Source organism: Ruditapes philippinarum, unplaced genomic scaffold (genome assembly GCF_026571515.1).
Source record: "Ruditapes philippinarum isolate M1 unplaced genomic scaffold, ASM2657151v2 ctg2394_1_1_1_1, whole genome shotgun sequence".
NCBI lineage: Eukaryota > Metazoa > Mollusca > Bivalvia > Venerida > Veneridae > Ruditapes > Ruditapes philippinarum.
In genome coordinates, this window is record NW_026857442.1 from 4,407 (window position 1) to 20,755 (window position 16,349).

At 30.9% G+C, this 16,349-nt stretch overlaps 1 protein-coding gene across 1 annotated transcript in view; it reads right to left on the reverse strand.

Annotated features, from left to right (window-relative positions):
• Window positions 1–11,155: 11,155 nt before the first annotated feature.
• Window positions 11,156–16,349, reverse strand: part of LOC132749778 (uncharacterized) — a 41,904-nt gene continuing 36,710 nt past the window's right edge. Inside the window, exon 5 of the mRNA XM_060739674.1 lies at window positions 11,156–13,764. Within this exon, the coding sequence (XP_060595657.1) occupies window positions 11,156–13,764 (2,609 nt within the window). The remainder of the gene's footprint in view (window positions 13,765–16,349) is intronic.

The following is a 16,349-nucleotide window of genomic DNA, read 5'->3' on the forward strand; positions in this document are numbered from 1 at the left end:
CTTAGTAACTCGTGGCCACGACATAGTATCTCGTGGCCACGAGTAAGCTATCTCGTGGCCACGACTTAGTAACTCGTGGCCACGACATAGTATCTCGTGGCAACGAGTTAGCTATTTCGTGGCCACGACTTAGTAACTTTTGGCCACGACATAGTATCTCGTGGCCACGAGATAAATAAAAACACACACATGTCACCTTTGTGCCACCGTACACAAGTCCTCTAGATTTTATTATCTAGTTTGTAAAATAAAAGACCCATTCTAATATTCTTTAGGTTGTTTTCTTTTTTGCTTTAGATTGAAAAAACACAACAAATTAATGTTAAACACAGACACTGATTTGAAAAATAGTTGGTTACATAAAAGACTAAGTGATAAAATGATTTGAATGTCTTTAAAATCTTAATATTACGAATAACAGTAAAATGCCATACCTGTGACATTTTGATTTGCCACAACATTTACAAGGTCCTGTGCCGAGTAGCCAGTTTATGTGGTCATTAAGACAAATGTTTTCCAACATTATCCACACAAACAATATCCGAGCTGGAAACGTCCATATCTGCAATTTATGAAAAATGACAAATGTAATTGTGCTTAAACTGAAATCGACCTCCTACTTATATTTGAGACTTTTATTTTAATTTCTGCGATTAATTCATCTGTATCGAAACTTCATTTAATATATTCACGTGAGTATGTATTCTGCTATCCATAGGGGCTTAATTCTATCCAGGACCTTTTGGCGGTATTTTAAATATTATTCAAAATTTTATGAACGTTTAAGGTTTAATGCATCAATCATGATTTTTTTCAATCAATATCTAGGCTATTACCTGCATAGATATTGCTTGTACATGAGATATTGCGCGGGAGTTATCAACAATAAAAGAACGCGTGGGAGTTACCCAAATTATTTTGTTCTCGTGTAATGGAATAGAAAATGACATGCTTAATATTTACATTTTCAAATAAAGAAATTCTATGAACATTTTCTCTTTGAATTTTTGAGTGTTTGTAAAAGCTATGAGCACAATGGTTGAAAATAAGGTATAGGCGGCAACAATTCTTTATTCCGCGTAGGCTGCAACAGGTCTCGTACGTAAGTAAAAGGGGTATAATAAAGAATTACCTGAAAAACACATGTGAAGCGAGGTTTTTAGGCCGCCATATTGTCTGTACGCGTAACCGTAAAAGTCACGTGATTCCCTACCCTGAATAGACTGGTTTGATAAATTTATGTAAGCTGTGGAAATAACAAATTGGGCACCCGTGACTTTTGGAACGAGCCAAGCAGCATTAATTTGAAAATTGGAAATAAGTGGTTATTTGTATGGTCCGACAATCCAGCCAAATGTTTGTCCTCATATAATTTTTATTTAAAACTGCTGGATTGCTGCTCTTGGATCAGTATAATTTAATTTAAACATATGATTAAATAAAAAAAAAGAAAAAAAAAGAGTTGCTGGGACTGAAAATTCAATATCGAAGAAGCATATTGAGTGTCGTATCTGCTTACTATTTTATACACTTATGTGCAAAAGAACTTGTATAGACGCAAAAGCCCTAATTATTAAAAGAAAATACTTTTCGAGAATGGGGGAGGGGGGGGGGTAATCGTAAGACATCATCATTTTGTCAGTCGTCTAAAGCTCGAGTCGTAGGCGTTCAACCAATATGCCTGGTTGCTGCCTGTCGTATGTTTGCCATATATTGTAGCAAAAAAGATGCTTTAGAATATGTACAGCGATAATTTAAGTATGGAATATATGAAAAGATATAGGATCAGCTCTCCATTTTCAAAATGTATTTTTTGTTTTCCTGCAGAATAGGAAGAAGATGTTGTAGTTCTATATAACTATTACACCGCATTGTCTCTTTAATAGAGTGAGAAACTTGGGTAGACAAAATAATGTTAGATTGAAAGTTTACTTCACCTGAAGTTGGGGGAAAGTCATCAGTTTGAACAACTTCTTGGCGTTGATTCGGATTCGAGCCAGTTGTCCTCTGTGCTATCGTCTTTTCTCACTCATTTACAGCACTGGCCAGTCTCTCAGTTTCGTCCGCACGACGTTTGGGCATTTTGATCAAGAAAAACAACAAAATGTCTCATAATAAACAACATAAAAACCTTGCCATGTTTATATATGTTTATAGACCTACTATTGATAATTTGGAATAGTTATAACTGCATTCGGATAATTAGGATAAATTAGGATAGATATTTAAAACAGTACTGCATTTCGGATACATAGGCCCACGTGGTTATTTTTTTTCGCTTGTTTAAAATTCAATCAAAAGCAAGATTTACAAAAATATACATATAAAGAGCAATTCAATGGTTAACGTTACTAATATTTTAACTTTTTATAATTTGGAATAATTGTAACTGCATTGTCCCTTTTGGAAAATAGGGCCATGTGGTTATTTTCTATTTTCGTTTATTTAAAATTCAATCAAAAGCGAGATTTATAAAGATTTAAATATAAAGAGCACTTCGATAGTTAAGGTTTAAAATTATAATTAAAATTTTACAATTTACATCCAAAATTAAAAACCTAGATTAAGATTTTAACAAAAAATCTTAAAATATGATCAGCAGCTACCTTTCTCATAGGGATCCAGAACGAAAAGGATGCAGCAGGCTCGCGCCGCTCCTTATATAGTGTTCTAAATATAGCTCTCAGACTGAGCATGCGTATTGATACGCAGTACAACTGATCGATATATTAAGACATGACTTTTTTGTGTCATTCATGTAAAATAAAAGAGTTTAATCTTGAATGATTTAACTTTGATATTATTCAAAACCTACAATTACATTTTGTAAAATCAATAGATCTGCTTTGTCTGAACCATAATTGGTTGCATGTGCAATTAAAGATTTGTTAGATAAATCTCTTATTGTATGTTGTTTTAGTCATCCACGAGGTATTAATCCTTCAGAATAGTGGTGATAGAGATAATATTAGAATGTTCTTCATGTGAATAAACATTTATGGAATGCAGTTGGTGAGATTTTAAGATTAATGGTTTGTTTATCGTATTTGCAAAAAGGATTTTTTATGATTTAATTTAATATTACTAGAGCTTATTATTTTATTGAAGTTTTTGAACATCCCACTGGATTTCTGGGGTTTTCTTGGGTTGTTGATGAAGGTCAGGTTATTCTTTTAATTAGTTTCTTGTTTATCGATTGCGTGTAACATTTATACCAAAATAATATGATCTTAAATTGCAAAATGGAGAAGTGAGTAAAAATAAGACATAGTATGAACTTTCTAGACGATGTTTTTGGCTATGCGTGTGATTATGAGAAAGCATTGTTGCTTAATAATGAGGCTAAACAGGATCTGTTATTGTCACGATTTATTTCAAATGCAAAATAAATGTGTTTGGCTTCCAATACAGATTTTGCATTTTATGGGGATATTGTGAATACTAGAGATTGAATTTTATTTGTTTCCGAGGAAAGAAGTGATAAGGTTAAGTTAACTGTTTCTGAGTTATGACATAATATCGATGTACACAGGCGTCAGCAAGTTAGGAAAGTAGCAAGCTGAGTAGGTCATGTCATCCCAATTACTATTGTTAAATTTCTTGTGACACAGATAATGCTAAGTCATGGGATTCTTACACATGTCTTTCTCAGGAAAATATTGCACACATAAAGTTTTGGATTGAACAGTTACATAATTAAAATTCCCGGAACATTTTCAAGTCTCAGATTTGTTCAAGAGTAGTTTACAGTGATGCTTCGTCAATAGGATTTGCTGGTTATGAAGTAAATACTATAAACGGTGTTTCCCATGGTCAATGGTCCCCAGAAGAGAGTAAAAAATCCTCTACTTGGAGGAAAGTTTTTGCAGTATACTCTGTACTTTTGATCACATAACATGTGCTTATAAATCAGCGCGTAAAATGGTTTTTAGATTATAAGGGTGTTGTTTCAATAGTCACTAAAAAATCCATGAACTAAGAATTACAAAAGATTTCATTTCAATTATGTCTATGTAACTCTCTTTTTTAAATAAATTGGATACCTCGTTCCATAAATAAGTAAGCAGATTATCTGTCAAAAATCTTAATAATGATGATTGGAGTATATACATAGAGAGTTTCGCTTTGATTGAAAAACAATTTGGAAGAATGAGTATAGACTGGTTCGCTTCAGATCATAAGTCGCCGAGATTTTATTCCAAGTTTTGGAATCCTTGTTCTCTAGGTGTAGATGCCTTTACAGTTAGTTGAACTGAAGAATTTGGATTGTTTGCTCCTTCTTTTAATCTTGTTCACGGGGTTTTGAATAACATATGATCTTAGATCGTGCGGAGGATATATAAACTGTTATGGAAATTAGCACCGTATGGCCGTTATTCTACGAAAATGGTTGTTTTATCAACATAATTAAAGAATGTTAAAATGCTGCCTACACAGTCTAGATATTACACAAAATTGATGTTGTTGGAAAATATCTATTTAGAATTCGGCATGATTAATTTCAGTGGAAGTAAATCTCATTGAATTAGCAATTTAGTAAGATTGAGTAATTTCGCTTGTTTGTAACGTTTTGTTTGTGTTGCTATATTCTTTTACTTAACTGTGCATATTTCAATTTTACTCACTCGAGCTGTTTTGGCTTAAATGCTATAAATTACTTACTAGAGTAGTAAATATGATGCTCGATTGAGCGAAATTGTCTTTGACCCTGTCAAATATAATATTTGCTCACTTGAGCGATTTTCTTTAATATTTTGCTCACTGGAGCTGTAAGAACAAAAGCTCACTGTAGTTTATTTAATAGTATTTTGTTCACGTGCATTGAAGTTGATGTTAAAATCGATTTTGCTTCTTTGAGCTGTATTTTACTGAAATATTCAATTAAATTTTCACATAATTTTTTAATCGAGTTCTAAGTTATTTTACATATTTTACATTGTTAATACAAATATTATATTTAATTATATTGAAGACGTTTGCATCCACGTTTTTATCGTATGAATTAGATCTATTATAATGTTTGGATTTTCATTACATTCTTAATATTGTTAAACCAGAAATTGATTGTATACTGTATGATTTAACACGAAGTTTGCTTTATGAAGTATGCGGTATTTTTTCCAGGAAATAAATTTACATTATTACTCGCAAAAGACAGTTTTATTTTGTTATTTGACCTTTAACCTCTTAGTGTGACCTTGACTTTTGTCACAGACACCTGACTTTTTGGCGCCAAACTTCGCCTTACTATTGAGAATATTTGTGTAAAAATTACGCTCCAGACTTACCCAAAAGTGTGACTTTGACATTTTAACGGCAGATATGGGTTTTGTGTCCGATACACCACCCCGTAATGGTGAGCATTTGTACCAAATTATTTTGTTATCCATCAACCTAGACAGACATGGAGCCTGAATCACGGACGTACATTCACCAAACTATACGACAAAAGTGACAACAAAGTCGACTTCATCGTAAGCGGGCTCGTCAAAAACAACATGAAAATTCCAGACTCAGTTTCATTGAGTGTGTACATGCAAGATACAGAAAATCTGCAAGCTCCCTCATGCCCCAATGGTACATAGCCAAACCCTATCTTTTCAAAGTGCTGACTAGGCAATTAACTCTGACTAAATTTAAAGCATTCTACTCTTATTAGATAAGTATTTGTATAAATAATTTATGCCCTGGTAAAGGGTACGACGAATTAAACATGCCATTTAAGGTAAACCTCGTACAGAGGAACCTACCAACAGAAAGATGAATGGACAAACAGTTCAATACGAATACAACGAGGGAAATAAATATATGGATATTAGGCACATGTATTGGTATAAAATACAAATAACATTATCGCCACATTGGGATTTATTTTATAGATAAAATCTTAAAATAATCACTATACAATGATACTAAAGCAAATGTTTGTGATACATAACAATTAGGATGATGATGATAATGAAATACAGCAAACATCGGATATCATATATAATGTCAAGGAAGGAAATTATCATTTCTTTTACTCATGCAACAAAAGTTTAATAATAAATTGCCAAACTGAGTCAACGACTCTACAGGAAAGAACAAGTTCTCAGCATTAACTGTACAAATGTTAACTGTTTTGTATTGTACGCATGTTTAATATTGTGAACAATACAAACCTTTTGGTACAATACTACTCAAGTATTCATTCTTGTTTTCAGTCTCATCTAAAACGTCTTAGTGATTTTGGAAACCATGTTTTATTTCAATGTTTTGGTCCAGGTAGACAACTTGGTCATTATCAAATAATTTATATTATATATATTTCAAATGACCAAAAGAAAGGTATACTCATTTAATTATATCAAAGTCTGTTAAATGGTTAATTACAAGATGTCGTTTAAATGAGTTTAAGCTTGCATGGCTTGTCGAATCTTTCATTTAGCAAATCAATATATGACTAGCTATTTGTTTTAGAAAAATCTCCAATTTTACTTCCTATTAAGCTTTTTTAAAAATTCATAGCGGTTAAGAAAGCTTATGTTGTTTGGAGGTTGTTCTTATTATTACTAAGATAATGCAGCCCTCTTGTCAAGAATTAAAACCAAATGAGTTTAATTAAAAGTTTATTCATCAGTAGAGGAGGAGATGACGTTAATAAACAAAACATTGTTATGCAGACAAAACAACTTAATTATATTGTCCACTTAATGTTTGTTCTTATTTTATTAGTTCAATAATAATCTGCCAAGGCTTTTGGGTCAAAGTCATGATAATGTGTAAAATTTACTAGCTTATATATAATGAATAAAGAGGCACACAAAATGATCATTCTTGATAGTTTCGTTAAAGGTGTCAATTGGGTTATGGAAAATATTGTTGAGGATGAAAGTTAAAAATCGGACGATCATACGGCATGTATGTCATCTGGGAATGGTTTTCTGTCTTTTCTTTAACTGTTTACGTTCTATTGATAATTTCAATGCATATAATAATTAAACGTTTCAGGAAAAAACCTTCATATAAGTAACTATACATTTCATATGGTCATTATAGCAGCAAGTTTCTTAATAATTCACACACACTTTCATGGTAAAAACTGTATAGTTAATAATACTGACAAAAACAAATCTAAAATACATCATGTACACAAATATAAAACAGATATAAACCATGTACACAAATACAAAGGTTTAAAGTTATTATTTTAGAAAAGAACTTATCTAATAGTAAGTTATGTACACAAATACGAATCCTATATAAAATATAGCACACAAATACAAATCTTCTAGTAAATCATGTACACAAAACAACTATAATTATACAATGTAGTAAATTATGTACGCAAATACAAATCCTACATAAAATCTAGCATACAAATACAAATATTATACAATGTAGTAAATTATGTACACAAATACAAATCTTTTGGTAAGTTATGTACACAAATGAATACAAATAATACATAAAATCTAGCATAAAAATACAAATATTCTAGTAAATCATGTACACAAAAAAAATTATACAATGTAATAAATTATGTACATAAATACAAATCTTATAGAACGTTATGTACACAAATACAAACCCTACATAAAACTTATCACACAAATACAAAATATTCTTGTAAATCATGTACACAAAACAAATATTATACAATGTAGTTAATTATGTACACGAATAGAAATCTTGAAGAAATTATGTACACAAATAAAAAGCTAACACTAAATTATGTACACAAATACAAGTCTTACATTTAACTATGCCCACAAATACAAAACTTGTAATAAATCATGTACTAAACTTCAGATTTTATACAATAATAAACGTTACACATATTAATAACATTATGTTTGTAAGCAATTATTTTTTAAAAATTCATTTTACATTTCCATTTTTTTTTAGTTTTTGTTTAGATTTATGCAGAAGACTAAATCCATGCTAATTACTTTCAGGCCACCTTAAAGTGCCTCCTGAGATTTTTTTAGATGTACTTGTAGTCCAGAAGATGATGTTGTTTAAAGAGCAACAGCAAATAAAATAAATAATTCTACTCTGGTGAGATAAAAATGTGACTTCATAGTGAAATGATTTAGCGCTAGTCTATATACATGTTTTCATATATTGTAGCAATTTATTTGAAGACAAAGGCAAAATGCAATCACATAAGCATAACTTTTTGATAGGCCTAGTGGACAGTTAAGACTACAGGCCTTGGGTCCTGCAACATTAAAATGAAAAATCTATTTACAGCAACTCATACAAAACATATAAGAAAACAATATTTTAGTAGAAACACAATTTGATAAGCTATCATTAAGTACACGTCATAAATCTATAAACTTCAACACATGAATGAAAATAAATCTGATATTTTTACTTTGTCTACTTAATCGTTAAACAAAGCTGTGTCAAAAAAAAAACAACACCAACAAAGCAACATATATATTTATATATATAATCATTACACTGCAATATTTTACTTTTACAATTGAAAAGAACTGACAATGATTTTCCAACACAAAGATAATGTAAAAAATATCATTTATTGCATAGCACAGTGGTATTTTCCATCTGGCCATCCATATTCATTATACTTTTTAAAGTGAAATTCTGCCATTTTTTCATTGTATGGTGAGAAAAATGGACCATATATTTTGAAAATTCACTGTTATTATGGTAATTGACTAACACTTTAACTTGATATTGAAAAATGTTAAGGATAAAATATAAGTCTGTCTAAACCATAAAAACACTGCCCCTTTTTTTAATTGAACGTTTCAGGTAAATTTTCAGGTAAATTTCGATGGATATATATATATATACATTTCCTTAAGTCAAGGACGTTTTATTATGCCAAGTAAATTATAAAATTGCAAAATGAAAACCTATTTTGACTTTCACCTGTTTACTTATTTCACTACACTTAACAAAAGTTCTAACCGATCACTTTTTAAATTTTGATTATTTTATAACGGGTCAATAGATCCTTATAAAATTTTGCAGAGTTGATTTTTGTGTCATTTTCTACTGATTTGTGGAAAGAAAAATATTTTAATCCGGTTCCATGCACTCACGCGGGAGACAGGGTACGGTTTACACATTTCGGCACGAAATGTTCATGCAGAGCATGGTGAGTACTAAATTTTACATTGCATAAATCCTTATTAATTTTATAAGACTTTAGTGAAAAAAACATAAAACATGGAAAGAATCTCGATGCAGGATCGTGCCGTAGCAGTTGGAATGTTGAATGCTGGAGCCTCTATCAGCCAGGTGAGTGGCTGTTCATAAAAACATTTTTTTTTAAATATCGATAAAGTATTTTTTTAAATAGAAAATGTTACAATTTTATTGTTCTCAATGTGTTCATTCTCTTCGAAATAAAATAAAAGTCGGATCTATTGGTATTATTCTTTTTCATATATAAGCCAAAACTCGGGGTGATCGGTTAGAACTTTTGCTCAGTGTATATACACTTCGATGGGCATAATGTCACATTTATCTAGCTAATTTAAAACTATCTATGTACAAATATTGATTATTATACATAAGTGTATATTTACATATTATAATATACAGGAATATAAACAATGCACATATTATACAGCTAGAATATAATTTTAATACAAATATATAATAAATTTGTATTCAAATAATGTGTATTCATTCACAAATATGGACATGTAATTATATTTTCCTGAGGGTTGATATAAATCAATATTGCACGAGTAGTCTATTTTAATGCCTAGAATTGCCTGAGTTGTATTATTCATGTTTCAAACAAAACAACGACTGCATTTGTATGATCAAACAATATCTTAGTGCAATGAACTCATTTAGTTAATATTTTAAGTTTACCTAGTATTAACTAATCATCTTATGATTGTTTCGAGTCTCGGGTTTGGAAGATTTAAGTTAATATCAAACATTATATATTTTGTATCCTCAAACAATGAATTGACTTTATTACACTATTTGCCTTCAGTTTTTGTACACATGCAAAACTAATCCATATTGCCATCAATTCTGTGTGATATGTTATGGATTTTTTCAGACCCATTTTGCAGTCTATGATTTTGGTTATACCTTAAATACAGCAAGTCACACATGAATGTCAGTTCTTAGCTTAATAAGACTTTTGTAAATCTGCTCATTTGTTGGTAGATGTAATACACATAATGCTGAAAATACAAAACAACACACTTTTTAAATAACAATCATACAAGAACCAAGTCAAAAGCATGTATAAGAGTTTTCATTATTATTTTATCAGGTCACTCACATATATTAAGAAAACTGTAAGAAATTATTATGCCCAGAATATGAAATATTAAAACCGAATCAGTATTATAAAGTTATATCAATCGTTAATTTTTTAATACTGTCGTCTGATAATACTGAAAACTAAAGTCTGATAAAACATGAAGTTTGAGTGGTACCTTATCATATGGTATAAAATGTATTATTTTATATGACTATTAAAGAGGCTGTGAGTTATATTTTTCATAGTGTCTTCTGTTAATTACTAAATAATTCATTAAATGAAGATAATAATTAAAATGAACTTAGGATTTTTTTTCGAGAGACATATCTTGTAAATAGATGAACATAATTGATTATCAGTGCAATCTTTGACCAATATCCATTATTACTGTGTTTGAGGAAAAACCCCTCAAAGTCATAAGTCTTACGTATGTCATTTTAATAAGACAAAACTGATTTTAATTTAAATTTCGATATAAATTATTTTCTTTTTAAATTAAAATATACGGACGGGTTACTTTATAGTGCTCAAAAGGTAACAGTTGATCATGGAATGAGTTGACAAAGGTTGAGTTGACCTGACATCCCCTATAGTAAGGCTTATTTTGTTACCTTGCCCAGACACAACAGGTACATGTGTTAGCTACAAATTACTGATTAGAAAAAAACAAACACTTATTTGTTTTAACTACGTCTAACATTTATCCACATTTGTTGTCCTCAAAGAAGAAATTCCTGTTTCCTTTTATATTCACATTTTGAAATTGTTAGAGTTATGTACAGCGGAGTATTGATTAAATGTCAGACTCAAAATAGAAACTGATGTCTATTTCACCTATCACTTGTCTCATAATCTATTTATAAATAGTTCTCCAAGTTCAATTAATGTTACTCAGTACATTTTACTTCAAGTTTGTTTTTTTGTTGATTTGAACTCAAACACGTACACTCCTGACCTGAAGGTGCCATCACCAATGACCACAAAATTGACTGATTGTTTTATAACTGTTTTAAACTTTTCAAATTCTGTTTCTGGTATGATATCACAACCTTTCATACATACTGTCACTGTATGTGGTAGTTTGTTTATCACAGTAATGAGATCATCTAACACTGAACAAGACATTGTTATATAAAACAAGTAAACATGTTCAATATTGATCATTTGAGTTGAGAGTGTTAATGATCTTTTATCTAGATTCATGCTGTCCAACCTAACTTCTTTTATATGATGTAACAATGGTAATGTTTGTACCATTGTTTTTATATCACTGAATGATTCTAGATTACTACACCAAAATGTTTGTAGTTTCCTGGCTGCTGGTAGTTGACTAAGATAAGATGACACAACACCAGGTTTATATAATTTACCTACCTCACATTTCTCTAACAATGAGACATCCATTTTTAATTGTGACACAGGTATAAGGCCAAATCCTAAACATCTTAGTTGTGAATGTTGAGACAGGTCAAGGTTGAATCCCCTACATGAAGTTTCATGCTCACTACAGTATAACCTGTACAAACTTATTTCTTTCATTGATTTTTTACAAGTGAGGAAGTTTAACAATGTCTCCATTACCTTGTGGGTCATGGTGAAATGTTCTATACTTAAACACTCCAGGTGTTGTAATTTTACCAGTCGGTCATTTATCTCTGCAGATAGCCCGCAACGTATTACTACAATCTGATGCTTTTCCCATTTACATGATATCACAGTTAAACATTTTAAAGGGTTCAATAACAAGCTCATTATTTCCATTCCTACAATTTTACCACAATAGTATAATTTCTCTACATGTGGGAGGTCAGAGAGTGTAAATAATTTGCTAATTTTTTGTAGACTGCAAATATCTTTATTTATTATCATTATTGATTTTATGTTTTCTTTATTTTGTTGACACAGCTGTTGTAATTGTTTGAAGTAGTTTTCTTGTTTACAGTTTTCATTACAGATGAAATCTTGTAAACACAATTTCAGGTCTTTGCTTTCCTTTCTTTCCTTGGCACAAGAAATGTACATGTCTTGTATTTCTTCTAATGGCTTAATGTACATGTAATCATATATTGTCAAAGTTCTGTATTTGATTGTTATTTTATCGTTGTTTATCACAGGCATTAAATCACCTGATATTGCAGACATTAATTTAGGGTTCATGTTACTGATGAAAACAAAAACTTTTGACAAGTCTAGAATATTTTGTAAACAGTGGCACTCTTCAAATAGTATTCTCTTGACTTCACTTGTATTATGAAAACTTATGAACATTGCTGAAAAGTACTCTTGCACTGTTTTATGTGAAAATGAGATTTTAGAACTTTCGTGTATCAATTTTTTTACTTTACTTTCTGATAATATTCCTGATTGATAGCTTGATTTCAAATCTTCTTGGTTAAGATATGTTTCAGCAACATTTTCATCAAAAACTAATGTGTGCTCCTTTTTCTTACTGAACAATGTATAAAAAGCTAGTTTCCCTATGGTCAACAGAAACATGTAGTAACTACAGAAATGTTTATGATTTCTGAAACATTCAGGGACAATACTCGGAGGTGTTTTACACGATGAATGGAAATTTCCATGTAAGATTTCTGTTCGAGATAGAAGGAGCTGAATAATGCCTGTATATAATTCGACTGCTGAATTTCCTATTGGAATTTTTTCAACCCATAAATATATTAGATAGAGTATTAGGAGAGGCGTTGAATCCATATCCTCAAGGTCATGGCCACTGATCGCCTTTTCAAATCCGCACACTTCATTTTCCAGTTCACGATCTTCTAAGTTCTTTTTCAACGTTTTTATAGCGTTTTTCTTAAACTGCCTGGCATTGTCTTTATTTAGTTTAACTAGCTCTACTGTTTCGCCTTTTTGTTCCAAGTTTGACATTCCAAGCTTCCATGGCCGAGTCGTTGTTAAGATTACACACTTGTCACGTGCATATCGATGTGGAATACTTTTAGGAAACCTTGAACAATCGTTGTCAGGATGAGTCCATTCATCTAGTCCATCTAATATAACAAGACATTTTTCATTCCAAAGAATGTCCTTTAAAAGACCTTTTGGCATTGAAGATGAGCAAGGGAGATTATGTATCAGCTGTTTTTCAATCATGTCGTCAACATCACATACTTTAGCTGAATCTCTCAATAGCACTAGAAATAAAAACTCAAAGCCAGATAACGCCTTCAACTCTTCTTTTTTAAAATGCTTATAATTTTCGTCCTTTTGATGAACTTGGCACCACGTCAATGCGAGATATTTTGAAAATGCTGTTTTCCCAAATCCAGCGACCGCTGATAGATTTATTTCCTTTTGAGCACTCCTACCCGATGTAAACAGATCACGTAACGAATTGACTCTAGCTGTTTTTTTTCCTCCACCAGCCTGATAAGTGTGTATGTCAATTTCTGGCATAAGGTAGAACCCTGCTAGATGGACAGCATCTGTGAGTGGTGAAAGAGGAACTGTACTGTGATAGGTTTTGTACCATGTAATTAGTTCATTCTTCAGTTCTGAAATAGAAAAAAAACAACACAAATTAGTCAGTTAGAAAGTCATAATGTCCACGTACAACTGCAAACGGAAGCAAAATAATTAAGAAATTAATACAAATTCTTCTTGGAGGTTCTTCCTCATATACTTGTACTTACAACAGTAAAATAGATAAAACACTCGGTAGAAAATACAAATTGATGAAATCTGCATGTGTTCATCTGCAAACTTTAAACTTTTTAAATTTACATTAGCAAACGAACACATATTTCATTTAAAAACTCATACAAAATATTTTTAGAATACCTTTTTCTTGTAGCATCTCTCTTGGTTTGTTTTATCAATTCTATTTGAATCTTACAAATTCATGAAAATATACAGTAAATAAGTTTTTTACGCAACCAGCTGCTGTAAATGCTACAGTACTCAGTAGGTACAGTAAATATGATTATGCACTGGCTGAACTGTAATAAACATCAATCTAAAAATAGACTTTCATCTGACATTGGATAAGAAACAAGAACTATATTTTGAAAAGATACACTGCCTTGTTAAAAAACAAGATGTTTCAGGGTCGCTTCTAAATTTCATAATGCATGTGTACATGTTTACATAATTAATAATTTTACCCCTCACTTGGCGTAGTAGGGGGAGCATATAGTTTTACCCTTATCTGTCGGTCCGTTTCTGCAGATTTTGACAACCAATAGATAATATAACATAATTGAAGAAAAGGCAATCTCCCGGAATCACAGCCGCTAGTTACAAAATAAAATATTTTACATAATCTTAATATACATGTATATTAAGATTAAAATATATACCCCACATAGAATATATACAAAAATTTCAAGCATCTGTGTCAGGAATATACCTATAAGTTTTTTCACAGTCTATATAATAGTATATATTCTATATGCAGTGAGCAATACTGTAAATCATTATTATTCGTGGGGCACAAATTTTCGTGGTTTTCGAGGGTAGGTCAATCCACGAATTCAAGGTCCAACGCAATTTTATCCCAACAAATACTTCTTACCCTGTCTCTGCTCTATATATTACATACATGCGTCGGCTCGTGAAATAAATGTATTACAGTATATACATGCAGTACAGATAAACAGGTTAGTGACAGATTATATCGTTTGCAATATTTAAGAAACTTAAAAACTTTAAGAAAAAAAAACTCGATTATATGTCCTCAATTTACTGTCACAAATGTCGGTCGCATATACACACTTGATCGTTGTTAGAATACTTGACGAGTAAATCGACTAATCGAGTAAATATAGGAACCCAGGCAATCCAATTAATTAGTGCTTAAAAAAGTCTTTGATATTAATATCGTAAGTACAGAAAACTGAAAAAAATACCATCGCTAAAACAAATGAATTGTACATTGTTTGTCGTTTTCAAATGATCCCGTTTGAATGAAGCAGTGTGTCTAATGGAGGTGCATATATCATGTCACATAAAGGTGTTAAGGTAACTTGTCTGACAGCACATAAAAATTCAAACATTAAAATATCAGAAATTAGCCATTATTGAATCTCATTATTAAATATTTTGATGCTTAACAGTATTAGGTCAATGTTAAACCATTTCCAGAGACATGAGTTAGTAACGTTTTGAAGTTTATGAGAAATAAAAATTGAATATTCACCCCGTTTTTATGTCTTTTTTCAAATTATCTATGTAAAATAAGTTTAGCATAAGAATTGGTCAAACAATTATGCTGTTTAAGTGCTGCTCCACTTGTTTACAAATTGAAATTAACAAGTTTCAAGTTTTCAAGTTTTTTCCTTCAACTAGGCCCATATGGGTATCAGTTTTATAAACAGTAAAATTTCACAAACAAATGAGCATTAACAAAAAAATAGTACAGATGTGTAAATAAAGCTTGAGACAAAATATTTTGCATGATAAATACAAAAGTTAGACTAGAGATACTTATGAATGTCTTTACAAATGAGTGACTAGAATGAGACATAATGAAACCGCACAAAGAAAGTTCCTGACCAAAACGCAAATGAAGTGATGCAGCGACATTGTGTAACCACAACATGGGGCCCATGAAGCTCCACATTGCAACCACACCACGCCGGTACAATTAGTTCCACAAACATTAAATAAGAAGTGTCACAGTGCGATTACAAATGTCATGAGACCTTTAAGATGAAAAAAATAATAAAAAACTAAATAAAATACATAAAAATAGATAAAGTAAATAATGAAAATTAAGACAATACTTGGCAATAGATACTGACTAGAAGGTGATAAACATTATTTCACAATAGACATTATTCTTTGTGTAAAAACAGACAGTTTGATTTATACATTTCTATTAGTATTTGGAAATAATAGCTGTAAATTAAACATGTTACCTCTTCGTAAATTAATGGGCAAGTACTTTCTACGATAAATGTTAAAATAAGGACACTAAAAATATAATGAAACTCATCACCTAATAAAGAATTATTTGGACAGAGAAGTCAATATCTTAAATCATGATCCAAATTCATATAACGACCCTTTTCAATAGGGAGTTTATGTTTACTACATCTAAACCTACACAGCGATAAGGCTATATTTCTAGGTAAAAGTT